This window comes from Saimiri boliviensis, chromosome 9 (genome assembly GCF_048565385.1).
Source record: "Saimiri boliviensis isolate mSaiBol1 chromosome 9, mSaiBol1.pri, whole genome shotgun sequence".
NCBI lineage: Eukaryota > Metazoa > Chordata > Mammalia > Primates > Cebidae > Saimiri > Saimiri boliviensis.
The window spans coordinates 51,751,198-51,779,011 of NC_133457.1; the positions used below are offsets into that span (position 1 = coordinate 51,751,198).

Sequence of the window (27,814 nt, forward strand, 5' to 3'; positions counted from 1 at the left end):
CAATATAAATCCTAAAATTGAAAAGGACTATGTTAAAGCATTAATAAATGAGTTTGTACATTGGACATAGAACAAAATAGGATTAGTAAAGACAGGTTGTTAGAAACTATCCAAAATAAAACACGGATAAGAATGAGAACTATGGAACAGAATTAAAAGACAGAAAAAATACAAGGGAAAAATTCCAAAGGAGTAGGAAAAGACAGAAAAAAATAAAGCAATATCTAAGGAGATACTTGCCAAGAATTTTCCAAAACTGAAAAGATACCAAGCTATAGATTAAGAAAGCCTAAATGGGATAGGTTTAAACACACACACACACACACACACACACACACACACAAACCCCACAACACTTAGCCATATTATATTAAAATAGCTTTAAGGAGTACAGAGAGAAGGAAGAGAAAGATAAAACAGTAAACAGCAAAGAAAAAGACACATTAATTTCAATGAAATTTATAGGTGACCTCTCAGTAGAAGAGAATGCAAGCCAGAAGATAATAGAATGCTATTTTTGAAATGCTTTGTAAAAACAAACAAACAAACAAAAAAACCAAACTGCTGAACTGGTATTCAGTACTCAGTAAACACATCCTTTATAAATCAAGGTGAAACAAAGTCTCTCTTTCTCCTGGCTCAGCCTCCAGAGTAGCTGGGATTACAGACGTGCTCTACCGCGCTTGGCATCACCATTTTCCCAAGAGTGGAAAGACATTTTTAAACAAATATCTGGGAAAAAATTCATCTGTGCTTGGCCTACACTGAACAGGAAAACTGAAGTGAGCTCTTCAGCCTATAAGAAAAATGATCCCAAAGAGAAACATGGAAATCCAGGAAAAAAAGAGTAAGAATGAAAAGAATACGTTCGTGGATGTATATACAAATAACTGTTGACTGCATAAAACAATAATTTTTTTTATAAAAAAGGAAAAAAGAAAAAACTTCCCTGGGATCCTGGAGTCAGGGTTGCCCTTCCCGGTCCCTCTCTCGCGAGATCTGGAAACCGGAAGTGAGTTATTTTGCCGGAGTCTACAGCAGTCGGCGGCTCTATTTACTAAAGTTGGCGGGAGCGAGCTGAGCGATCAGTCGGGCCTGGGCTGGCTGTAGTGTAGAGCTTGCGGAGGGCAGCGCTCCCCTCCTCTGGCCGGCAGAATGCGGGTGGCTGTGGCCGGCTGCTGCCACGGTGAACTAGATAAGATCTATGAGACGCTGGCGCTGGCGGAGCGGCGCGGTCCGGGGCCTGTCGACCTCTTGCTGTGCTGCGGCGACTTCCAGGCGGTCCGCAACGAGGCGGATCTACGCTGCATGGCTGTGCCGCCCAAGTACCGCCACATGCAAACCTTCTACAGGTGAGGACGCTGCCTGGGCCGGGACTAGGCGGTGCGGGGTGGGACTGTGTTCGATTTCCCTCTGCCACTGGCTGCCTGTTTCCCTTAGATCCTGTCTTTGTTCGCTCTGTGTTTCTAGGACCTGGCGCTTAGGAAATGTCACTTTCCTTCCCTCCATACAACCTTCTTATCCATTTCACAGGGGATCGACGCCTGGGAGGGTACGACCTGGAGGAAGAAGCTGACAGGTTTAGAAGCTACCTTGTACTTGATAGGACTCTGGAATTAGTTCATTTAATGATCCAGAAGTTTTTACTGGGCGCCTGCTAAGTGCTTGTTGCGGTTCTAGAAGATGAGGTTATGGCAATGAACTCGACAAAGTTCTTGACTTAATTGAACGTACACTGACTTGAAGCCCAAGGTGGAACTCTTCATTCCTAAGGGCAAGGATGGGTACTGGGCACTTCCTTTTGAAAGAGCTTTTTAACTTTTTATGATGAACTCAGTTTTTGGTTTTGTTTTTCGGAAATTATTTGCTTTTCTGCTATACCTACTTGTGGTAACTGATTTTGCTCTTATGTTCTAGGTATTATTCTGGAGAGAAGAAGGCCCCAGTTCTCACACTTTTCATTGGGGGAAACCATGAAGCCTCAAATCATTTACAAGAGTTACCCTATGGTGGATGGGTGGCACCAAACATTTATTATTTAGGTATGTGTTTGTGGATACTTTTTTTTTCCTGGGATTGAAGAGCCTATCAGGATTTGCGTTAGTTGGGTTGTTTCTTGAGATGTATGGTGTTTGAAGAATATTAATTTAAATAGTTAATCCTGAAAATGTAAAGTAGTTAATTATTAAATAGGTGAGCATGAAAACACATCCTTCATCTAGTGTTTTAACCACTAGCCAATATAACTGCAAAGACTTAACACACTATTTGTAGTCCCTTCTTTTTTCTCACAGTTTTTATTGAATTAAAAAGAAAACCGGCCAGGCGAGGTGGCCCACCCCTGTAATCCCAGCACTTTGGGAGGCCAGGGCAGGCTGATCACGAGGTCAGGAGTTGGAGACCATCCTGGCCAACATGGTGAAACCCCATCTCTACTAAAAATAAAAAAAATTAGCTGGGCATGGTGGTGTGCACCTGTAGTCCTAGCTGCTCTGGAGGCTGAGGCAGGAGAATTGCTTGAATCCGGGAGGCAGAGGTTGCAGTGAGCCAAGATCATGCCATTGCATTCCATCCTGATGACAGAGGGAGACTCCGTCTCAAAAAAAAAAAAAAAAAAAAAAGCCCAAAAAACCAAAAACCTTTTATCCTCTGGATTTCCTGTAATTTGCTTTTAGACTGACAGATTTTATTAGATTGTCTCAATATTAGCCCCTATAAACTATATGGCCTTTTCATCCCTTTATTTTTTATTTCTTGAGACAAGGTCTGGTTCTGCTGCCCCGGTTGGAGTACAGTGGTATGATCTTAGCTCATTGCAACCTCTGCCTTCCAGGCTCAAGCCATCCTCCCACCACAGCCTCCCAAGTAGCTATGACTACAGATGTGTACCACCATGCCCAGCCAATTTTTTTGTCTTTTGTATTTTTTTGTGGAGACGGAGTTTGACCATGTTGTCCAGGCTGGTCTTGAACTCATAAGCTCAAAGTGATCAACCCATCTGGGCCTCCAAAGTGGTGGGATTACAGGCATGAGCCACCGCACCCAGCCCCATCCCTTTATTTAAATATATATTCTTTCTAGAACTGTTTATAGATTTTACCAATGATGAGATCATAATTTCAGAAATTATTTCCCTACCTTACTACTTAATGATCATCTTTTGATGTATTCATCCTATATTACAATGTGAAAGAAAGTGAAATTGTCAGAATATGATCATTCAGAAATGATACTAGAAGCTGCAGCTTCTTTATACCTTATGCCTGTTGATTTTCAGGTTTATAACATATAAATCCCTCATGGGACATTTCCCATCTCTCACTACCTCACTCTTGTATTCATTTAGGTACAAAATTATGTCTGTTTCACTTTCAGCATGTTATCTCATTTGTCCCTTCCAGAATCTACTTAGTCTTTTGGCTAATCTAATTCCAGACCCCTCCTTTATATGTTGTTATAATATATCACTAATATACTGTTGGCATATTATTATATAAAAAAGGTAATCTCATCATGGTCCTTAATTTTCAAATAATTTTAGAACTCAGATTCCATCTAAATGGAATGGTTTATTCAGTCAGCGTGAAGAGATTCCTTTTGCCTATAGTAATTTTATTTAACTGTAATGTTTTAGGTTTGGCTGGTGTGGTAAAATACCGAGGTGTAAGGATCGGTGGAATCTCTGGTATTTTTAAATCTCATGACTATCGAAAAGGTATTGTTTTGAGAATTATTTTTAAACTATAGAACTTGCATGCCCCAGAGTAACTTAAGCATATATATAGTTTGACTTTTTCATATGTCTTTGTATCCTTGATCTAGTATTATCAAGTCTTAGTATTTTGCTATTTTTTTATTTTGATTTTTAAAGAAATAAAACAGTATAGATACAATTAAAGTTCATTGTTTATCTGTCCTCAATCCCATTCCCTTCTTTTCTTCCCTCCCTCTCTTTGCCAGGCAGTCATTATTTTGAATTTGGTGATTATCAATTACTTGATTATTTTACATCATTACCACATATATAAGAGCTTTAAACAATGTACCACATAGTATATTTTAAATTCATATCAATGTATCATATTGCTTGTATCTTTCTGCAACTTGCTTCTTTAACATGTTTTGAAATCTGTGTTGATACATGTAATCTGATCTGTTCATTTGTGAATAATATTCTATTATATAAGTATACCACACTGCTTATTCATTTCATTGTGTCTGAATGAATTATACCTTGATTTTAAAGTTAAAGGAGTAGCTTGGATTCACCTTGATTTCACAGATTTCATGAATTAAGTTGACAGCTGAAACTTACATCCTGATTGTAACTGTAACAAGTTTGTTCCCTGCCACTTGGCTCTTCATTAGTTTAAAACAGGCGTCCCCAAACCTTTTACACAGGGGGCCAGTTCACTGTCCCTCAGACCATTGGAGGGCCGCCACATACTGTGCTCCTCTCACTGACCACCAATGAAAGAGGTGCCTCTTCCTGAAGTGCGGTGGGGGGCCGCATGCCTTGGGCCGTAGTTTGGGGACGCCTGGTTTAAACTGTTGAAATGGAGATACAAAAGATACAAAATAGGCTGTCTTCTTTGTGGCAGGTGTGAGTACAAATTGGAATAACTCTTAAGAAGATGTTAATCGGGTTTTCTGTTTTATCCCAGGGATATCATTTGTGCATATAATACACATATTTCTTTTTCGCCTTAAAACAACAATAATTTGTTATTAATATTGGGAGCATAAGGAAATAGTCTCCAGTCAACAGTTAGAAAGTAACTGAAGTGTGTCAGCAGCCATGTTTGGGACCTTAGGAAGCAGATTTGCCCCTAGTTGAGCCTGCACAGGGCATGGCAGTCCACCGTCTTTTAAAAAAATTTTCCTAGGCCGGGCGCGGTGGCTCAAGCCTGTAATCCCACTTTGGGAGGCCGAGGCGGGTGGATTACAAGGTCAAGAGATCGAGACCGTCCTGGTCAATATGGTGAAACCCCGTCTCTACTAAAAATACAAAAAAAAGTAGCTGGGCGTGGTGGCGCGTGCCTGTAGTCCCAGCTACTCCGGAGGCTGAGGCAGGAGAATTACCTGAACCCAGGAGGCGGAGGTTGCGGTGAGCCAAGATCGCGCCATCACACTCCAGCCTGGGTAACAAGAGCAAAACTCCGTCTCAAAAAAAAAAAAAAAAATTTTCCTAGATAACTTTTTAAAATCACATATATTGAAGGTGTACGTACATGATATTTTGGAGAGCTGTGTATATGTCTTTGTATTTGCAGTGTTTAAAAGAATTGAATATAGCTTATTTTTCTTCTTCAATCTAAGGTCATTTTGAATGCCCCCCTTATAATTCATCTACAGTCAGGAGTATATATCATGTGAGAAATATTGAAGTCTATAAATTAAAACAGGTATGTAAAAAGTGCATTACAGCATACTTGAAAAAATTTTAAAATAATTCTGTACCAAAATGTATTTTGGTCGTATTGGTATAGTACTTCCAAGAAGAGCAATTCAGCATTTAAAAAATGTGGATCTTGAGTTTTTAGGAGGTTCACAGATGAATATATATATATATATATATTTTTTTTTTCTTTTTCTTTTTTTGAGACAGAGTCTCACTCTTTTGCCCAGGCTGGAGTACAGTGGTGCAGTCTTGGCTCACTGCAACGTCCACCTCCTGGGTTCAAACATTTCTCCTTTATCAGCCTTCTGAGTAGCTGGGACTACAGGCGCCCGCCACCATGCCTAGCTAATTATTGTATTTTTAGTAGAGACGAAGTTTCACCATGTTGGCCAGGCTTATCTCGAACTCCTGACCTCAGGTGATCCGCCTTCCTCGGCCTCAGAAAGTGCTGGGATTACAGGCATAAGCCACTGTGCCTGGCAACGTTTTTTTACTTCAATAATTATGAGTTTATTTTAGTAAGAATGAAACATTTAATTCATGATTTCAAGTGTTATTACTTAGGGTAAAGCTAAAGAATACCTATTAAAGTGATATTTAAAAGAAAATATTAAAATAAACATTTTATTTTATATAATAATTAAGTAATGGTGTTAAATAGAAAATAAATAATAGGCCGGGCGTGGTGGCTCAAGCCTGTAATCCCAGCACTTTGGGAGGCCGAGGCGGGTAGATCACAAGGTCAAGAGATCGAGACCATCCTGGTCAACATGGTGAAACCCCGTCTCTACTAAAAATACAAAAAAGTAGCTGGGCATGGTGGTGCGTGTCTGTAATCCCAGCTACTCAGGAGGCTGAGGCAGGAGAATTGCCTGAACCCAGGAGGCGGAGGTTGCGGTGAGCCGAGATCGTGCCATTGCACTCCAGCCTGGGTAACAAGAGCGAAACTCTGTCTCAAAAAAGAAAAGAAAAGAAAAGAAAAGAAAAGAAAAGAAATAATAGTAAAGATGATAGAGGAAATGGGAAAATTGTAAAGGTGATACGGAAACACTGCTTAATTGCAGAGTAGGTGAAACTAGGTTTTTGAGAACCCACTACATTGCTGACACTGGGCTAAGCAAACTTCATACTTGGTATTTCATATAATCTCCACTCGAACCCTAATTTCATTCTTTTAAGAATGAGAAGCCAAGGCTCAGACAGGTAAGTAACCTGCACAGGACTTTGCCCAAAGTTTAGTGATAGAGTCTGCGTGACTGCAGACTCTATGCCTATGCCCATCACACTGTCTCTAGAACCTCTGTAGGAACCTGAGGATGTTTGCAAGTGTTTCTTTGATGCCCTGTGCATACAGTCCCCTTGAATAGGTTTTCTCTTTCACCTGTCTAAATCCTACCAGTCCTTTAAGACCCAACCACTTAGATGCCATTTCCCAACCACGACTTTTCTTCAATTTTTTGAGACAAGATCTCACTCTGTCACCCTGTTTGGAGTGCAATGGTGTGATCATGGCTTGGCTCACTGAAGCCTCAATCTGCCAGGCTTGGGTGATGCTCCCACTTCAGCCTCCCGAGTAGCTTGGACTACAGGCACACATTACTAGCTCATTTTTCTTGAGACAGGGTTTCACCATGTTGCCCAGGCTAGTCTTGTTCTCCTGAACTCAAGCAATCTGCCTATGTCGGTCTCCCAAAGTGCTGGGATTACAGGAATGAGCCACCATGCCCGGCCAATCGTGACTTTTCTGGTTTAGAGTCATTACCCTAGTGTGAATTTTTGTTGCACCTATCGGCCATACCAGTCATTTGGTAGTTAGTTGTATCTGTCTCATATTTTGTATTGTCTTGAACAATTATTTAAGTTGTTTTAATTCAGTTTTCAAGTATTTGTTTCAGATTACTTGAAGGTTCTGGGGATAAGTCAAGTCTGGATTATATTTTGTTTCCTTTAGTTGTTTAACTAAATACTAATATATGTAGTAAACAGTTTTTTAGTGTAAACTATGTGAGCCTATTAGGATTTTTTTTTTTTCCCTGATAAATCTTTGGGTTTACTGAGTCAATTATGTTAGAGGTCATATGAAATCTGGTGTCTCAGGATCTTCAAAATAGTCATTCTTTACCAAAAAGGAAAATAACCATGGATATTATATATTTTAGAAACTAAGTGCTAAAGATCTTAGATGATTGGCAGTCTAATTAGAGTGTGTCTCTATTGCCCTGCCACTGAAAATAAGAATGATTTATGAGCAGAGAAATGTGCACCTTCTCTTTGCCTAGATGAACAAGTAGCCTAGTATTTTTATGACTCCCTTAAAGTGCCCTTAGAATGAATGACACAGAATTCTGGTAAAGAGAAGGGAGGGGATTGTTTTTGTTTATCTGTTTTAAGAGTTTTCTTTCTTTTCTTTTTCTGTTTTGAAAGCTGAGACAGCCTATAGATATATTCTTGTCTCATGACTGGCCAAGAAGTATATATCATTATGGAAATAAGAAGCAGCTTCTCAAGACTAAATCTTTTTTCCGACAAGAAGTGGAAAATAACACATTAGGAAGTCCAGCTGCCTCAGAGCTTTTAGAGCATCTAAAACCTACTTATTGGTTTTCTGCCCACCTTCATGTGAAGTTTGCCGCCTTGATGCAGCATCAGGTAGAAAACAAAATATTTATTCTTTCATTTAACACACACTGGACATCTATGGACCAGACACAGTTGTAAAGTTAGAGAAAGAAGTGAAAGATGACTTACCTCTTGTGAGTATCTCAATATGTGATGCTGGGAAAAGACAAGCAATTACAAAATGGTAAATAAGTTTGAGAGAAAACTTAGGCTGTGGGAGCACCTAAGCCATGTTGTGGTGGGATGGGAACGTTGGAGATGAAGACAGAGAAGATTTTCAAAAGGCAACAGCTGAACTGAGTCTTGAAGTGCCAGGAAGAAATAGACTGTAAGGATATTTTATTTAGAGGGACTGGCATGTGCAGAGGCTAGAGGTCTGAGAGCATGGGGTATTTTGGGACTTGTAGGTAGTTCCTGTGTGTCTGAGGCATAGGGACTGATGTAGCTGGAGCTAGGTCATAATTGCCTTCTAGGGGCCATGCTCTGGAGTTCAGATTTTAACCAGAGATGATGGCGAAATGTGGGGGGTGATGAAGTCAGACTTTCATTTTAGAAAGATTAGTTTGACAGCACTGTTGTGTATGGATCGGAGTAATCAAAAATTGGAGGCAGAGCAGACTATTTAAGCACAAGAGAAGGTTTTAAACTAAGACAAACAGAGAATACACAGAATGAAGCAGATTCTAGAGAGATTTTAGGAGAATCATTGCAGTTTGGTGACTGAGGGAGGAGAGAGTCCAGGAAGACCCCCAGTTTCCTTTGCTTAACTGCATGGATGATGTGCTTGATGGCAGGTAGAAAATAAATATATATTTATAATTGGACTTCTATGGAAGTATGCATTTCTTCCTTTTACCTTTGATTCTGGCTGAACTCTGACTTTCCCATAAAGTATTCTGTAGGAAAACTGTTTAGAGAATGCTGGGTTACATCTGACAAAGGGCTAATATCCAGAATCTACAAAGAACTTAAAAAAAATTACAAGAAAAAAAAAAGCCCATCAAAAAGTGGGCAAAGGATATGAACAGACACTTCTCAAAAGAAGACATTTGCCGGGCGCGGTGGCTCAAGCCTGTAATCCTAGCACTTTGGGAGGCCGAGGCGGGTGGATCACGAGGTCGAGAGATCGAGACCATCCTGGTCAACATGGTGAAACCCCGTCTCTACTAAAAGTGCAAAAAATTAGCTGGGCATGGTGGCACGTGCCTGTAATCCCAGCTACTCAGGAGGCTGAGGCAGGAGAATTGCGGGACCCCAGGAGGTGGAGGTTGCGGTGAGCCGAGATCGTGCCATTGCACTCCAGCCTGGGTAACAAGGGCAAAACTCCATCTCAAAAAAAAAAAAAAAAAAAAAGAAGACATTTATGCAGGCCAGGCGCGGTGGCTCAAGCCTGTAATCCCAGCACTTTGGGAGGCCGAGGCGGGTGGATCACGAGGTCAAGAGATTGAGACCATCCTGGTCAACAAGGTGAAACCCCGTCTCTACTAAATATAAAAAAATTAGCTGGGCATGGTGGCGCATGCCTGTAATCCCAGCTACTCAGGAGGCTGAGGCAGGAGAATTGCCTGAACCCAGGAGGCGGAGGTTGCGGTGAGCCGAGATCGCGCCATTGCACTCCAGCCTGGGTAACAAGAGCGAAACTCCGTCTCAAAAAAAAAAAAAAGACATTTATGCAGCCAACAAACATGAATAAAAGCTCCTCATCACTGGTCATGAGAGAAATGCAAATCGAAACCACACTGAGATACCATCTCACGCCAGTTAGAATGGTGATCATTAAAAAAATCAGGAGACAACAGATGCTGCAGAGGATATGGAGAAATAGGTCCCCTTTTACACTGTTGGTGGGAGTGTAAATTAGTTCAACCATTGTGGAAGACAGTGTGGTGATTCCTCAAGGATCTAGTACTGGAAATACCATTTCACCCAGCAGTCCCATTACTGAGTATATACCCAAAGGATTATAAATCATTCTATTATAAAGACACACGATGTATGTTTATTGTGGCACTATTCACAATAGCAACGACTTGGAACCAACCAAAATGTCCATCAATGATAGACTGGATAAAGAAAATGTGGCATATATACACCATGGAATATTATGCAGCCATAAAAAGGATGAGTTCATGTCCTTTGCACAGACATGGATGAAGCTGGAAACCATCATTCTCAGCAAACTGACACAAGAACAGAAAACCAAACCCGCATGTTCTCACTCATAAGTGGGTGTTGAACAATGAGAACACATGGACACATCTCACACTGGTGCCTGTTGGGAGGCAGGGGGCTAGGGGAGGGAATAGCAGGGGGTAGGGGGATTGGGGAGGGATAACATCAGGAGAAATACCTAATGTAGATGACGGGGTGATGGATGCAGCAAACCACCATGGCACGAGTATACCTGTGTAACCTGCACATTCTGCACATGTACCCCAGAACTTAAAGTATAATAAATAAGAGAGAAAGAAAAAAGAAAATGCTGGGTTAACAGAGTTACAGATTTCTTCTTAGAGACATCTAGAGAATTTCTGAGTGTCTTTATTGCACTTATGCACTAATGGGCATTGCCTTTCTCAAGAGTAGAATGTCAGGCTTCCCAAACTGACTTAACCAAACACTTATCTGTGTTAGAGGTACACTTCAACAATCTTCCTCAAACACAGTTTGGAAGCTTTTGTCTGAAAATATTTCTGTAGCCCCTTTCCATTGTGGATTTATTCTTCTCACTTCCTAGTTTCACTGGGAGAAGGAGAGGTTATTCTTTTCATTGTATCTCTGCATTAATGATATGTTTGACCTTTTTGTAACTGGCTCCTCAGCCTCCTCACTTTACCACTTTCTTTTTTTTTTTTTTTTTTGAGACGGAGTTTCGCTCTTGTTACCCAGGCTGGAGTGCAATGGAGCGATCTCGGCTCACCGCAACCTCCGCCTCCTGGGTTCAGGCAATTCTCCTGCCTCAGCCTCCTGAGTAGCTGGGATTACAGGCACGCGCCGCCATGCCCAGCTAATTTTTTGTATTTTTAGTAGAGATGGGGTTCCACCATGTTGACCAGGATGGTCTTGATCTCTTGAGCTTGTGATCCACCCGCCTCGGCCTCCCAAAGTGCTGTTATTACAGGCTTGAGCCACTGCGCCCAGCCGCCACTTTCTATTTTAGCCCCTTTACCAACATCAAAGATCACTTTTCCTTGGAACTGCTTTGCTGCCAATATCTGCCTGTAATCTCCATGCCTTCCATTTTTCTTAGTACAGATTGAGCATCCCTAATCTGAAAATCTGAAATCTGAAATGCTCTAGAATCTGAAATTTTTGAGCACTCACATAACACACAATTTTCAGATTTTTGGATTAAGGATATTCAACCAATATGTATTCTGAAAATATTCCAAAATCTGAAAAAATCTGAAATTTAAAACACTTCTGGTCCCAGGCATTTCAGATAAGGCATATTCAACTTGTACCTCACGAGAACTGAACTGATGCTGGTCCTCAGCAGGAGATACCATTGCTTGCTTTCTTGTGTTTTTTCCTCCATGTGCCTTACTGCTTACAGTAAGTCACTTTTTAACCTTTTCCAAAATGACCTACAAATTTGTGAATCCCCCCCAAGTTTCTGTCAATTCACTTTTGAAAAAAAAAAAAAATTTATTGGAGTGTAATTTACATACCATAAAATTAACATGTTTTGGCCGGGCACTGTGGCTCATACCTGTGATCCCAGCACTTGGGAGGCCAAGGCGGGTGGATCACTTGAGGCCAACATGGTAAAACCCTGTCTCTACTAAAAATACAAAAATTAGCTGGGCATGTTGGCACATGCTTGTAATCCCAGCTATTTGGGAGGCTGAGACATGAGAATCACTTGAGCCTGGGAGGCAGAGGTTGCAGTGAGCCAAGATCGTGCCACTGCATTCCAACCTGGGCAACAGAGTAAGACTGTCTCAAAACAAAACAAAACAACAACAAAAAAACACATTTTGAGTGAACAATTTGGTGATTTTTAGTAAATTTCCAGAGTTGTGCCAACATCACATATTCTAGTTTTAGAACATGTCCATCACCCCCAAAGATCCTTTATGCCTGCTTGTCGGTAATCCTGGTTCTTACCCTCAGCCCCAGGCAGCCACTAACTTGCTTTGTGTTTCTATAGATTGCCTTTCCTGAACATTCTTTAAATGGAATCATAAAATACATAGTCTTTGGCAACTGATTTTTTTTAATTTGCTTGATTTTGAGATTCACTCATGTTGTAGCTTGCATCAATATTGCATTCCTTTTTATTGCTGAGTAATAGTTCATTCTATGGACATATCACATCTATTTTTGATATTGTAGCTAAGAAATCTTTGCCTAACCTGGAGTTAGAAAGATTTTCTCCTATGGGTTCTTCTAAAAATTGTACAGTTTTAGTTCTGCCAGTTTACTTTTAAGCTCTTTTGTTTATCTTTAATCCTTGGGTTTTATGCTTTGATTTATGTGTATTAAATGTTTTGAGTTAACATCATCATCATTAGTTTTTGCTTTGAATTTTGTATGGAAATTGAAGGCCCGAGAAGTTAAGTGCCTTTCTATTATCGTACAAGTGGGTATAGAATTAACTTATTCTGGAAAAGTAACAAGTCATTCTTTTGACACACAACTTAGGGGTATGTGTAATAAAGATTATTTTTGTCCTATTCCGTGTATGAATTACCTGTGATTGTTTTAACATTCTTTCTTAAATCATGATTCATATTGTCCAGGAAAAGGATAAAGGACAGACAGCCAGAACAACCAGATTTTTAGCCTTGGACAAATGCTTACCACATAGAGATTTTCTTCAGGTAAATAGAATGAAGTGGTTTTATAATATAGTTGTACTCTTCCAGTGACTTAAAAAAAATTAATTTTCCTTTTGGAATTTTTTTTGTGCTCTTTGTAATTTATGTATTCTGAGAATTCTTTGGGGGTATTTTAGTTACTGTTTTAAAATTAAATGTTTTGATTTAAAATTAAATAATTGAAATTAAATTTAAATTAAACTTTATTAAATTATATTAAAGTTCTTAGACTATTCAAAATATATATGCATTTCCTAACATTGATTTCATCCTGTAGATATTAGAAATAGAACATGACCCCAGTGCTCCTGATTGCTTGGAATATGATATTGAATGGCTCGCTGTTCTCAGGGCTACAAATGATCTTATTAATGTGACTCAGCACCTATGGAATATGCCTGAAAATAATGGCCTCCATGCAAGGTAAGTCAGACCTTATTTAGGACCTGCTTTTTCCATTGCATGCCTAATTTTTGTGACTCCCATCTTTGTTTTGTTTTATTTTGAAACAGGGTCTAGCTCTGTCATCCAAACTGGAGTGCAGTGGTGTGATCATGGATCTTGGCTCACTGCATCCTCCGCCTCCTGGGCTAAAGGGACCCTCTCACCCCTGTCCCCAGAGCAGCTGAGACCATAGGCACGTACCACCATGCCCAGCTAGTTTTTGGTATTTTTCCTAGAGATGGGGCTTTCCCATGTTGCCCAAGCTGGTCTTGAATGACTGTGCTCAAGTGATCTACCTGCCTCAGCCTGCCAAAGTGCTGGATTACAGGCGTGAGCCACTGTGTCTGGCCTCCATCTTTGTTTTTAATCAAGGGAATTATTGTTGAATGAGTGTCAAAACAATTCAGAGTTTTCAGGTTTTCCATCTAAAGGAGACAAAAAAATGGACTGTTGAGTATTACCTCAAATAAATGTATAAGTGAATAAGTGTACATAAAACTATAATATAGTAAATATATAGTCCACACATTAAAATTATATTGGAGTATGAGTTAAAGATGGCTTTCTCTAAGAATTATTTTTATTTCTAAATGGTCCTTGGCTAAATTAACTATAACTTTAAAAATAGAATCTTGATAGATGGCTTATTTTTCATCCTTGCACCTGAGTCTTTAATTAGATTTCATCATTTATTGTTTAGAGCTGATAAAATGTAAAAAGCTATTGTTTTGTACTTTTATAGGTGGGATTATAGTGCAACAGAAGAAGCTATGAAAGAAGTATTGGAAAAATTGAATCATGACCTCAAGGTTCCATGTAACTTTAGTGTAACAGCTGCTTGTTACGATCCTAGCAAACCACAGACACAAATGCAGCTGATTCATAGGATCAATCCTCAGACTACTGAATTTTGTGCTCAACTTGGCATCACAGACATCAATGTTAGACTTCAGAAGTCCAAGGCAGAACATAACTTGTGTGGTGAAGATGAAGAACAGGATGATGTGGAAAGTAATGACTCTGGAGAAGACCGGAGTGAATATAATACAGACACATCTGCTCTGTCTTCTATTAATCCAGATGAAATAATGTTAGATGAAGAAGAAGGTGAAGATAGTATTGTAAGTGCACATAGTGACATGAATACACCATCTGTAGAACCTTCTGATCAAGCTTCTGACTTTTCTGCAAGTTTCTCTGATGTCAGGATCTTGCCAGGCTCTATGATTGTATCTTCTGATGATACAGTGGATTACACAGTTGATAGAGAGGGGAAATCTGGTGGGACTGTGGAGTCAGGAAATGGAGAGGACTTAAGCAAGGTGCCATTGAAGAGGCTGAGTGGTGAACATGAACCTGAACAAAGAAAGAAAATTAAGAGGAGGAATCAAGCCATTTATGCTGCAGTAGATGATGATGATGATGATGCAGCTTAAGATAATTTACTTGTTTTGTTTTTGTTTTTGTTTTTTTGAGATGGAGTTTCACTATTGTCACCCAGACTGGAGTACAGTGGTGAGATCTTGGCTCACTGCAACCTCCGCCTCCTGAGTTCAAGCAGTTCTCCTGCCTCCACCTCCCAAGTAGCTGGACTACAGGTGCCTGCCACCACACCCGGCTAATTTTTTGTAGTGACAGGGTTTTACCATGTTGGCCAGGCTGGTCTCAAACTCCTGACCTCAGGCAATCCACCTGCCTCGGCCTCCCAAAGTGCTGGGATTACAGAAGTGAGCCACTGCACCTGGCTGACAATTTACTTGTTTTAATGTTATATGTAGATATATGATTTTTGAGACCCTATTTTTAGAGTTGAATTTTTAACTAAAGACTTAATTTTATAATAATGAAATTACACAAGAGAAATTTAGTTAGGTATTGACTTTATCTTTAGGCTTTTATATGTTTCAGATGCAAACATTAAAATTTCATATATTTACTTGACTGGGTATTCACTTCCATTGTTATAATAAACAGTTATTCAACATCTACTCTGTGCCAAGCACTCTGCTATAATATGGGACCATAAAGATGAGTAAGACAGGGATTTTTGCCTCCAAGGACTTGGTATCACTGTCAACATTTTGGTATATACAATATGGCTATATAATATTTTGTTTTACAAAATCAAGTCATTGTATATATTATTATGTATGCTTTCTTTTCATTTATTATAAGTATTTTTCCCAGTCTGCTTTTAATATTTGTCAAATAAAAATTGAAATTGAAGATGATATCTAAGATTTCAGGAAATAAACTACTTTAAATACTAAACATTGGTAAACGTACAGTCTTACATTTGCTGAGATTAGTATAACCCTGTTGACTTTTGCATATTGTGTTTTAGCTTTAGCTTTAATTTTCATGTAACTATAGTAGCTGTAGGTCATTTTAGCATGGTTCACCCCATAGTTTTAATTACCAGCAAGGATCCAGTTGCACAAATGCTGCCCCTCATGCTGCGTGATGGATTGCTAATACTAAAGTATTTTTGAAGATCCATGAAGAAAAACTACACCTCTGTGCTGTCTGTGGTTAAGATACCTGGGCCACCTGAAGAGACTGTCACTCTGTACTTCATATCTGAAGTCATAGAATCCAAAGGTTGTTCCAGGATCTCGTCATCCCATGGCAGTCCAAATCCAGGAGTAAATCTAGGGGAATAATCAAGCACTTGGCTTCTATCCTGTCAACATTTGACTTGATAAAGGTCTAGGATTTGGGGAATTTTATCTTTATTTCCTCTTATTTTTTGGTTTACTTTCTTTTTTGAGTTGGATATTTAATTCACTCATTTTATTTATTTATTTATTTTGAGACAAGGTCTCACTCTATTGCAATGGTGCAGTCTTGGCTCATCACTACAACCTCCACCTCCTGGGTTCAAGGCAATTCTGGTGCCTCAAGGTGAATCATGCCTCACCCTCCCAAGTAGCTGGGACTACAGGTGCCAGCCACTACGCCCAGCTAATTTTTGTATTTTTTAGTAGAAATGGGGTTTTGCCATGTTGGCCAGGCTGGTCTTGAACTCCTGGCCTCAAGTGATCCACCTGCCTTGGCCTCCCAACGTGCTGGGACAACAGGCATGAGCCACTGAGCCTGGCCCACTTATTTATTTATTTAATTTTTTGAGACAGTCTTACTGTCACCGAGGCTGGAGTGCAGTGGTGGGATCTTGGCTTACTGCAACCTTTGCCTCCCAGGTTCAAGCAATTCTCCTGCCTCAACCTCCTGAGTAGCTGGGATTACAGGTGCCCCCCCACCACGCCTGACTAATTTTTGTAGTATTTGTTTATTTATTTATTTATGAGACAGAGTCTCGCTCTTGTCACCCAGGCTAGAATGCAATGGTGCAATTTTGGCTCACTGCAATCTCCACCTCCTGGTTCAAGCAGTTCTCTTGCCTCAGCCTCCAGAGTAGCTGAGATTATAGGTGCCTGATACCACGCCCAGCTAATTTTTGTTTTATTTGTTTGTTCATTGATTGATTGAAATGAAGTCTCGCTCTTGTTACCCAGGCTGGAGTGCAATGGTGCAATCTCGGCTCACTGCAACCTCTGCCTCCCGGCTTCAAGCGATTCTTCTGCCTCAGCCTCCCGAATAGCTGCAACTACGGGTGCCTCCATGTTCGGCTAATTTTTGTATTTTTAGTAAAGAGAGGGTTTTGCCATGTTGGCCAGGCTGGTCTGAAACTCCTGGCCTCAAATGATCCACCCGCCTTGGCCTCCCAAGGTGCTGGGATTACAGGTGTGAGCCACCGTGTCCAGCCTGGGCCACTTATTTTTATTCTCAGTATTTACATAAAGTATTTAAAGCTATGACCAGGCACAGTGGCTCATGCCTGTAATCCCAAGACTGAGAGGCCGAGGCAAGAGGATCGCTAGAGCCTAGGAGTTCGAGACCATCCTGGGCTATCTACAAATTAATAAATTAGCTGGAAGTGGTAGCATGTGCCTGTCATCCCAGATACTTGGGAAGCTGAGAAGGGAGGATTGCTTGAGGCCAGGAGGTTGAGGCTGTACTGAGCTGTGGTCATGAGACTGCACTCAGCCTGGGTGACAGAGTGAGACTGTCTCAAAAGAAAAGCTATGAATTTCTCCAATTGCTGATTTAATTGAATTGTAACAATTCTGCCATTTAACCTTTTTTCCAGAAATTTTTATTAAAGAAAAAAGCAGAAACAAATATTAGAGTTCATAAATGGTGTTTCTAAAATAAAAAAAAAAACAAAAAAACCAAAAAAAACCAAAAAAAAACTAGATAATCCTCTAGTTTACCTAATCAAGAAAGGACTAGGCCAGGTGTGGTGGCTCACACCTTTAATCCTAGCACTTTGGGAGGCTGAGGTGGGTGGATCATGAAGTCAGGAGCTCAAGACCAGCCTGGCCAACACAGTGAAACCCCGTTTTTACTAAAAATACAAGAATTAGCCGGGTGTGGTGGCACACGCCCATAGTAGTCCCAGCTACTCAGGAAGCTGAAGCAGGAGAATCACTTGAACCCGGGAGGCAGAGGTTGTAGTGAGCCAAGACCATGCCATTGTGCTCCAGCCTGGGCGACAGAAAGATACTCTGTTTTAAAAAAAAGCACTAATATAAAAAGTAAAGAAAGGAAAAAATTGCCATACTAAAAAACCTCCTGGCTCAAATGGTTTCAGGAGGAAACTACCCAATCTTTTAAAGGCCAGATAATTTCTAATGTTAGATAAATTGTTTTAAAATATACAAAATTAAAGAAACTTTTTTTTATATGAAAATACCACACTGATGTCCAAATCTGAAAAAAATTACACAAAAATCCTGTAAATCTCACATATGAGATTAAAATGCTAAATAAAATTCTAGAAAGCAATCTATAGCATGCTTTAAAATGATATGGCATGACTGATACAAAGATGGTTCAATATTAGCAAGTCTGTTTATATAATTCACACATTAATATACCTAAGGCCAAACATGATGATTATCTTTATGCACGATAAGAAGGTCTTTGACAAAATTCAACACCCATTTCTGATTTCGTAAAAAAACACACAAAAAGTAGTATCTTGCTTAATGGGAAAGCACTAAATATTCCCATCAAAGCAAAGAAACAAGACAAGAATGCCCACTAACTCCATTACATTTTAACATTGTATTGGAAGGAGCAAAACAATCACCAAAAGAACACAATGCAAAATAAGAGGGATCTTTTTACAGGTGACCTCATAGTTTAGGTGGAAAACAAGAAAATTACAATTAAAACTAATTCAAACAATCCTATGCATCAGTAAAGTAATAAAATAAGATTAACATAGAAATCAGTTTTTATACATATGGTTACCAGTGACATAACACCAACAAGAATACTTAAGAAGTAGGCAAAACATATGATGAGGAAAACCATAAAATGTACCTGAAAAATACAAAAGTAGACTTTATGGTAAAATATCTTTTATTCTTGGATAGATAGACAATTTTAAACAATCCTCAAGTTATATATTTAAAATGATCCTAGTCACGATACCAATAGTTTTTCTGTTTTGTTTTGTTTTTCTAAAGCTAGACAGGTTGATTTTAAAGTTTACATGAAGAAATAAGGACAAGAAAATTTTCGAAAAAGGGCAATGGAGGGATACTGGCCATATTATATATTAAAACATACTATAAATCCTGTATGGGCCAGGTGCAGTGGCTCATGCCTGTAATCCCAGCAGTTTGGGAGGCTGAAGTGAGTGAATCACTTGAGGCCAAGAGTTCGAGACTAGCCTGGCCAATATGGCAAAATTCTTTCTCTACAAAAAAGTACAAAAATTAGCTGGGTGTGGTGGCCCACACCTGTAGTCCCAGCTCCTTGGGAGGCTGAAGTGGCAGGATTGCTTGAGCCATGGAGGTGGAGGTTGCAGTGAGCCGAGATCATGCTACTGAACTTCCAGCCTGGGTGACAGAGCAAGACTGTCTTTAAAAACAACAACAACAAAAAAACAAACAACAACAACAAAAAAAAAACAAAAAAAAACTTGTATAATTAAAACAATGTAGTACTATGTAGTATTGGTGGTGCATTGGACAGATCAATGGATTAGAAAGACCATAAGTAAGCCCAAACATATGTAAAATTTTAGTATATGATTTAAGTGGCACTTCACATTACTGAGGAAAAAGAATCCTTCCTTCCTTTTTTCCTTCCTTCCTTCCTCTCCTTTCTTCCTTCTCTTTGCTTCCTTCTTTCCTTCCCTCCCTCCCTCCTTCCTTCCTCTTTCCTTCCTTCCCTCCCTCCCTCCTTCCTTTTCTTTGTTTCTCTCTTTCTTTCCTTCACTCCCTCCCTCCCTCTTTTCCTTCCTTCCTTCCTTCCTTTTCTTTCTCTCTTTCTTTTTCAGAGACAGTATTTTGCTTTTTTACCCAGGCTGAAGTGCAGTGGTGTGATCATAGCTCACTGCAGCTTCAAATCCCTAAGCTCAAGCAATCCTCTCATCTCAGCCTCCTGAGGAGCTATGACTACAGGTATGTACCACCACTCTTGGCTAACTTTTTTTTGAGACGGAGTTTCGCTCTTGTTACCCAGGCTGGAGTGCAATGGCGCAGTCTTGGCTCACCGCAACCTCTGCCTCCTGGGTTCAGGCAATTCTCCTGTCTCAGCCTCCTAAGTAGCTGGGATTACAGGCACGCACCACCATGCCCAGCTAATTTTTTGTATTTTTAGTAGAGACAAGGTTTCACTATGTTGACCAGGATGGTCTCGATCTCTTGACCTCATGATGCACCCGCCTCGGCCTCTCAAAGTGCTGGGATTACAGGCGTGAGCCACTGCACCCAGCCTCTTGGCTAACTTTTAAAACTTTTTTTGTAGAGATGGGTTTCACTATGTTGCCCATGGTGATCTTGAACTCCTGGCCTCAAGGAATCCTCCCACCTTGGCCTCCCAAAGTGCTGGGATTACAGGCATGAGCCATCCTGCCTGGCAGGCCTTTTATATAATAAAATAAAATAAAACACAGAATCACAATATTTTACAACATAAGTATATGCCTACAGATTTAATATAAGGTGAATACTCCTGTAATTACCACCCAGGTTACCTTGGTGACTAGGACTTTGCCAGTCATCCCAGAAGACCCTCTGTATGCCCCATTCTGATCTCAACTCCTTCCCTTCCTTCATTATCCATTATCCTGTCTTTTACAGTAACCACTTTTTTGTGTTTCTTCAGTTTCCAAACATGTACAGTCCTAATCACTAGTTTACTATTGTGTATTCAAAAATTGCTCTGTCTTTAAAGTATCTTCTTTTTGAGATGGAGTCTTACTCTGTTGGCCAGGCCGGAGTACAGTGGTGTGATCTTGGCTCACTTCAACCTTTGCCTCCTGGATTCTCCTGCCTCAGCCTCCTGAGTAGCTGATATTACACATGCACACCACGATGACTGGCTAATTTTTTGTATTTTAGTAGAGCTAGGGTTTCACTGTGTTGGCCATGTTGGTCTTGAACTCCTGACCTCAAGTGATCTGCTCACCTTGGCCTCCCAAAGTGCTGGGCTTACAGGCATGAGCCACCGAGCCCAGCCTTAAAGTATCTTTTAATCTTCAGAAATCCCCTCCATTCCTTGTTTTCTTTTTTTTTTTTTTTTTTTTGAGACGGAGTTTCGCTCTCGTTACCCAGGCTGGAGTGCAATGGCGCGATCTCGGCTCACCGCAACCTCCGCCTCCTGGGCTCAGGCAATTCTCCTGCCTCAGCCTCCTCAGTAGCTGGGATTACAGGCACGCGCCACCATGCCCAGCTAGTTTTTCGTATTTTTAGTAGAGACGGGGTTTCACCATGTTGACCAGGATGGTCTCGATCTCTCGACCTCGTGATCCACCCGCCTCGGCCTCCCAAAGTGCTGGGATTACAGGCTTGAGCCACCACGCCCGGCTCCTTGTTTTCTTTAAATTTTTTTCAGATTAAGACACTGGAACTTCTGATGTGTGGTTTCCCACTGTCTGGATCTTGCTCTTGGTACAGTTCAATACATTTCTGTGTTCTCTATATTACCTGCAGATTGGCAGCTGGAACCAGAGGCTTTATTGGATTTAGGTATAATCCCTTTGAAAAGTCCACAGGTGGTGCTGTGTTCATTCATCAGGAGGCAAATAACGTTTGGTTTTCACTCGTTTTTTGATATTAGCAGATTTTGATGACCAATGTCTACATCCATTAATTTACTGGGAGTTGCATAATTGTAATATTCTAACTCAAATTTATTTGCCATGTATTAGTTGGAATGCTTTTACATACATCTATAAGTTGAAATATTTTTATACCACAACTGTTTTTACTGCTAGTAACCACAAATACAATTTTATATAGGAAATATAAAATGAATCTTTGGTTCTCTCTCTTACCAGGTTTTTAAGATAGTGATCTGGGTATCTATCATGATCCAAAACTAGTTAATTAGGTTTTTAAAAAATATCCTGAGTCTATGATTTTAAATATATTTGAAGAGTTCTGATCAATTACAATGATTATGCTTTATAAAGCTAAAAGTATCCTATTTTTGTTCAGTAGAAGCCTCCTCAAGTTGGTTCCTGAATCATTTGTGACCCTAGTAGTTTCTTGCTATCTGATGTGAAAACATATTCTAGATTCACCATAGACTTTTCCTGCCTCAGGCCTTGAATGAAGTATTTCCCTCTAAAAGCCTTAATTTTTCTTAGACATATTTCAAAACCACAATCTGTTTGGGTTAAAAGATGGCTAATTGCTACTGGATTGGCCATTGTAGACTTCTTCAATGGACATTGCTAGGAAATGTATACACACACACACACACACACACACACACACACACACACACACATTCACACACACACAGAGCAAAATATCTCAAGTTCATACTGATACTTCTAATTCAAATTCAGGACTGCAGGGTGTTTTGCATAACCTTTTCTACATTGGATATATTTCTATCCACCACATTGGAAATCCTGATTTTCAAGGACCTAGGTTACGATAGAATTAGAATATTCTATAATCACTCATTTACTTTAACCACATTATTCACACAGAAGTCTTAGGATAATACAATCACTGAGAACTTTTTTGTTTGTTTATTTTGGGTTTGTTTTGCCTATCTACTCTCCATTTTTCTCCCCGTTTTGATTTTTGCTTGTTGATATGGTCAATTTTAAGTCACTCATATTGTTTTCTTTTTTCTATTTTTTTTATTTTTATTTTTATTTTTATTTTTTTTTTTTTTGAGACAGAGTTTTGCTCTTGTTACCCAGGCTGGAGTGCAATGGCGCGATCTCGGCTCATCGCAACCTCCGCCTCCTGGGTTCAGGCAATTCTCCTGCCTCAGCCTCCTGAGTAGCTGGGATTACAGGCACGTGCCACCATGCCCAGCTAATTTTTTGTATTTTTAGTAGAGACGGGGTTTCACTATGTTGACCGGGATGGTCTCGATCTCTTGACCTCGTGATCCACCCGCCTCGGCCTCCCAAAGTGCTGGGATTACAGGCTTGAGCCACCGCGCCCGGCTCTTTTTTCTATTTTTCTCATCAGTTTTTTTCCCCATTTCTTCCTTTTCTGACTTCTTAGAGAATAACTGAGTATTATTATGATTCAATTTTACTTTCTTTTTATTAGCTGTAAGCTCAGTTGCATCATTCTGGTGGATGTTTTAGGGTTATAATATACATCTTTAAGTCATGACTTTCTGCATTCCAGAGACATTATACCACTTTACATGTAGCGTAAGAACCTTACAATCAAACACTTCCATTGTTTCCCTTCCAGGATTTATGCTATTTCGTAATATATCTTATTTTTACATGTGTTATAACTTCCACACTACATTGTCTTGATTTTATTTATATATTTATTTTAAAATTTTTGTTATTTTATTTATTTATTCTTTTTTGAGACATAGTCTTGCTCCATCACTGAGAGCCAGGCTGGAATGTAGTGGTGAGATCTCAGCTCACTGCAACCTCTGCCTCCTGGGTTCAAGCAATTCTCCTGCCTCAGCCTCCTGAGTAGCTGGGACTACAGGTGCGTGCCACGATGCCCAGCTAATTTTTGTATTTTTAGTAGAGACAGTTTTCACCATGTTGGCCAGGATGGTCTCGATGTCTTGACCTTGTGATCCGCCTGCCTCAGCCTCCCAAAGTGCTGGGATTACAGGTGTGAGCCACCATACCCGGCCTGATTTTATTTAAACAGTGAATTTTATTTAAAAAAATTTTAAAGCTTTTCTTAAACTTTTGTATATTTCCTTATATATACTCATTTCTGGTGTTCTTCATTCCCTTGTGTAGGTCCATATTTCCTCATATAATTTGTCTACTGCCTAAAGGACTTCTTTTAATATTTCTTGTATTGCAATTCTATGTGTGATAAATTGTTTCAGCTTTTGTGTATCTTTTTTTTTTTGAGACAGAGTCTCATACTGTTGCCCAGGCTGGAATGCAATGGTGCGATCTCGGCACACTGCAGGCTCCACCTCCAGGGTTCAAGCGATTCTCCTGCCTCAGCCTCTTGAGTAGCTGGAATTACAGGTGCCCATTACGACACCCAGCTAATTTCTGAATTTTTAGTAGACACGGGGTTTCACCATTTTGGCCAGACTGGTCTTGAACTTCTGACCTCAAGTGATCCGCCTGCCTTGGCCTCCCAAAGGGATTACCCAAAGGTGTAAGACCATTGTGCCCGGCCAGCTTTTGTATATCTTCAAAAAGTCTTTATTTTGCCTTCAAATTTGAAAGTTATTTTCACAGGGGGTAGAATTCTATGTTGATAGTTCTTGATGTTTTTCACTCTTTCTTTTTTTTTTTTGAGACAGAGTTTCGCTCTTGTTACCCAGGCTGGAGTGCAATGGCGCGATTTCGGCTCACTGCAACCTCCGCCTCCTGGGTTCAGGCAATTCTCCTGCCTCAGCCTCCTGAGTAGCTGGGATTACAGGCACACGCTGCCATGCCCAGCTAATTTTTAGTATTGTTAGTAGAGACGGGGTTTCACCGTGTTGACCAGGATGGTCTAGATTTCTTGACCTCGTGATCCACCTGCCTCAGCCTCCCAAAGTGCTGGGATTACAGGCTTGAGCCACCGTGCCCCGCCCACTTTTTCTTTTTTTTTTTTTTCTTGTTTTTGCTTTTCACTTTCAAATGTTGCCTCACTGTCTTCTTTTTTGTATTGTTTCTGATAGGAAATCCTCTGTGATCCATGTCATTGTTCCTTGTATGCAATGTGCATTTCCCCACCTCTAACTGCTTTTTAAAAAAGACATTATTTTTTTAGAGCAGTTTTAGATTTACAACAAAATTGAAAGGAAGGTACAGAGATTTCCCATATACCCCCTACCTTCACACATAGGTAATCTTTCCCATTATCAGCATCCTCCACCAGAGTGGTACATTTGTTATGACTGACAAACCTACATTGCTACATCATTATCACTTAAAGTACCTAGTTTATATTGGGGTTCAGTCTTGGTGTTGTATATTCTAGGGATTTGGATAAATGTGTAACAGCATGTACTCACCATTATAGTATCAGAGAGTAGTTTCATTGCCCTAGAAATCCTGTATGCTCTGTTTATTCATCTCTTCTTCCGTGAAACCCTGGTAACCACTGATCTTTCTACTGTCTCCATAGTTTCGCATTTTCCAGAATGTCATATAGTTGGAAACATAAAGCATTTAGCATTTTCAGACTGGCCACTTTTACTTTGCAGTATGCATTTGTGTCCTACGTGTCTTTGCATGCCTTGATAACTTATTTCTTTTTTGTACTGAATAATATTCCAGTGCTTGGAAGTAACACAGTTTATCCATTCACCTCCTGAAGAACATTTAGTTGCTTTCAAGTTTTGGCAGTTGTGAATAAAGCTGCTATAAATAACCATGTGCAGGTTTTTGTGTGGACATAAGCTTTTAGCATCCTTGGGTAAATACTCAGGACTGTGACTGCTGAATCTCAGGTTAAGAGTATGTTTAGTTTTGTAAGAAACTACCAAACTGTCTTCCAAAGTGGCTATATCATTCTGCATTCCCATAGCAAAAAATAATAGTTCCTGTTGCCCCACATCCTCGCTAAACATGTGTTGTCAGTGTTTTGGATTTTAGTCATTCTAATTGGTGTATAGTGGACCTCATTATAGTTTTAATTTGCAGTTTTCTAATTACATGTGATATGGAGCATCTTTTCATATGCTTATTCACCATCTGCATATTTTCTTTTGTGAGGTGTCTATTAAAGGCTTTGGTCCATTTTTAAATCATATTGTTTATGTTCTTATTGTTGAGTTTTAAGAGTTTTTTGTATATTTTGGATAACAGTCATTTATCAGATTTCTGTAAGTTGGCTGCTTTAAGAAATTCTTGGTCCAGGCACGGTGGCTCACACCTGTTATCCCAGCACGTTGGGAGGCTGAGGTGGGCAGATCACAAAGTCAAGAGAGCAAGACTATCCTGGCCAACAGGGTGAAACCCCATCTCTACTAAAAACACAAAAATTAGCTGGATGTGGTGGTGTATGCCTGTAGTCCCAGAAAGCTGAGACAGGAGAATTGCTTGAACCCAGGAGGTGGAGGTTGCAGTGAGCTGAGATCGCACTACTGCACTCCAGCCTGGGTGACAGAGTGAGACTGTCTCAAAAAAAAAAAAAAAAAAAAAAAAAAATTAAACAGAAAAAATAAAAAAATGTAGGAGAATATTTTTGTAATTTAGGAGTGAGGAAGGTCTTTTTCAAAAAGATCCCCAAGACACAAATTATTGAAAAAAATAACTCCTGTATTTATTACATCAAAATCAGAATATCTGTGAAATAGAAAAACAAATTAAACCAGATGACATATTGGGAGAAGATAGTTGCAGTATTTAAAACCAACAGGAGACTAATATCTAGATTTTATAAGGAAGTTGTAGATTTACAATAAAAAGGGCAGAGAATCCAACAGAAAGATGAGTTAAGTGCACGAAAAGGCAATTCACAGAAGAGGAAACCAAAAAGCTAACTTTTGATGAAGTGATACTTCAACTCATCAATTATCAGAGAAATGGAAATAAAACAACAGTGAGACACCTCACAGCAGGGTACTGCTGACAATCTAGCAAGTGGTCACCACCCCAAAATTTGCATGATCGGAACATAAATGGAAGGGCTATCACGGCAAAGACAGAGGCCATGTATTGGCCTAACAGAATAGGCTCCCACTTACTAGGACCAAACTAACTACTACTGCCTCTGAATGCCCAACTTGTCAGCAACAGAGGTCAACATTAAGTCCCTGATATGGCATTATTTACGCAGGGGACCAAGTGGCTACTTGGTGCCAAGTTGGTTGACCACATCACACTCCTTCTATTGGGTATTAATTGGGATTCTCCAGAGAAACAGAACCAATGGAATAGATGTAGATACATAAGAGGAGGTTTGTTATGGGAATTGGCTCACCCAATTATGGAGACCAAAAAGTGCCACTATCTGCCATCTGCACGCTGAAGACCAGGAAAGCTGGTGGTGTAATTCAGTCCAGGTCTGAAGGCCTGAGAGCTGTGTGTGTGGGGCGGGGGTCGGAGGGTCGTGTTGGGGGATGGTTAGGGGAGAGCCTGGAGTCAGTCCTGGAGTCTGAAGGCCCCAAACCAGGAGCTCCAATGTCTGAAAGCAGGAGAAGATAGATGTCCCAGTTCACAAACAGAGAGAGAGAGAGAGAGAGAGAGAAAGGGAAGTCATCTGCCTTAGCCTTTTTGTTCTATTTAGGCCCTTAACAGATTGGATGCTGCCCACCCACATTGCTGAGGATGATCTTCTTTACTCAGTCTACTGATTCAAATGCTAATTTCTTCTGGAACCACTCTCACAGACACATCTGGAAATAATATTTTACCAGCTATCTGGGTATCCCTCAGCCTAGTCAAGTTGGCATATAAAATTAACCATCACACCTTGAAAGAGCCAATGGTTCATGCCCACAGAAGTGAAAGTTCCTGGTATGAATTTTCCTTTCCTTCCTGTAATATCTCAGCTACAGCACTATCTGAGTGTTATGAAATGCCTGGTCCACAGGCATGGAAAGCATAGAATTTGACCAGCACTTTATGTGATGGACGTGCAGGAGTGGGCCCATGACCATGGGATCCACTGGTTGTATCATATATCACACCTCCTAGAGGCAGCTTTCTGGAATGGTCTTCTAAAGGTACAACTAAAGTACGTTCTTGGAAGAAACACTCTGAAAGAGCGGGGTGGCATCCTTCAGAACATAACATATTTGCATCTATCCAGAGATGTGTATTGGGTGCTCTGTTCCCAGTAGGAAGGATTCAGGCATTAAGGAGGTATAAATAGGAGTGGCCCCACTAACCCTCACTCCTAATGATCTGTTAGGGGATTTTGTGTTTCTTGTTCCTGAAACTCTGAGCTCTTCACTGTTGGAGGTTCTTGTCCCAAATAGAGAAGATTCTTGCGAGGTGATACTGCAAGGGTCCCCCTGTATTACAGACTACTGCAGGGCACTTTGGACTCCTGTGATCTGGACCAGCAAGTAAAAAGTATTTACATAAGTAGAAGTA

The 27,814-nt window shown here is 40.1% G+C and overlaps 1 protein-coding gene and 1 long non-coding RNA gene across 2 annotated transcripts in view; one reads left to right on the plus strand and one right to left on the minus strand.

Annotated features, from left to right (window-relative positions):
* The first annotated feature begins 1,022 nt into the window (after positions 1-1,022).
* On the plus strand, positions 1,023-16,390 carry DBR1 (debranching RNA lariats 1). Its single transcript, XM_003930965.4, has 8 exons — positions 1,023-1,352; positions 1,918-2,042; positions 3,635-3,715; positions 5,320-5,405; positions 7,826-8,050; positions 12,766-12,846; positions 13,121-13,266; positions 14,030-16,390. The coding sequence occupies exons 1-8, from the start codon at positions 1,156-1,158 to the stop codon at positions 14,721-14,723; spliced, it is 1,635 nt and encodes a 544-aa protein (XP_003931014.2). The 5' UTR covers positions 1,023-1,155; the 3' UTR covers positions 14,724-16,390.
* LOC141585643 (uncharacterized) overlaps positions 14,559-27,814 on the minus strand; it is a 35,152-nt gene continuing 21,896 nt past the window's right edge. Inside the window, exon 3 of the long non-coding RNA XR_012519237.1 lies at positions 14,559-14,643. This is a non-coding gene — a long non-coding RNA (uncharacterized LOC141585643). The remainder of the gene's footprint in view (positions 14,644-27,814) is intronic.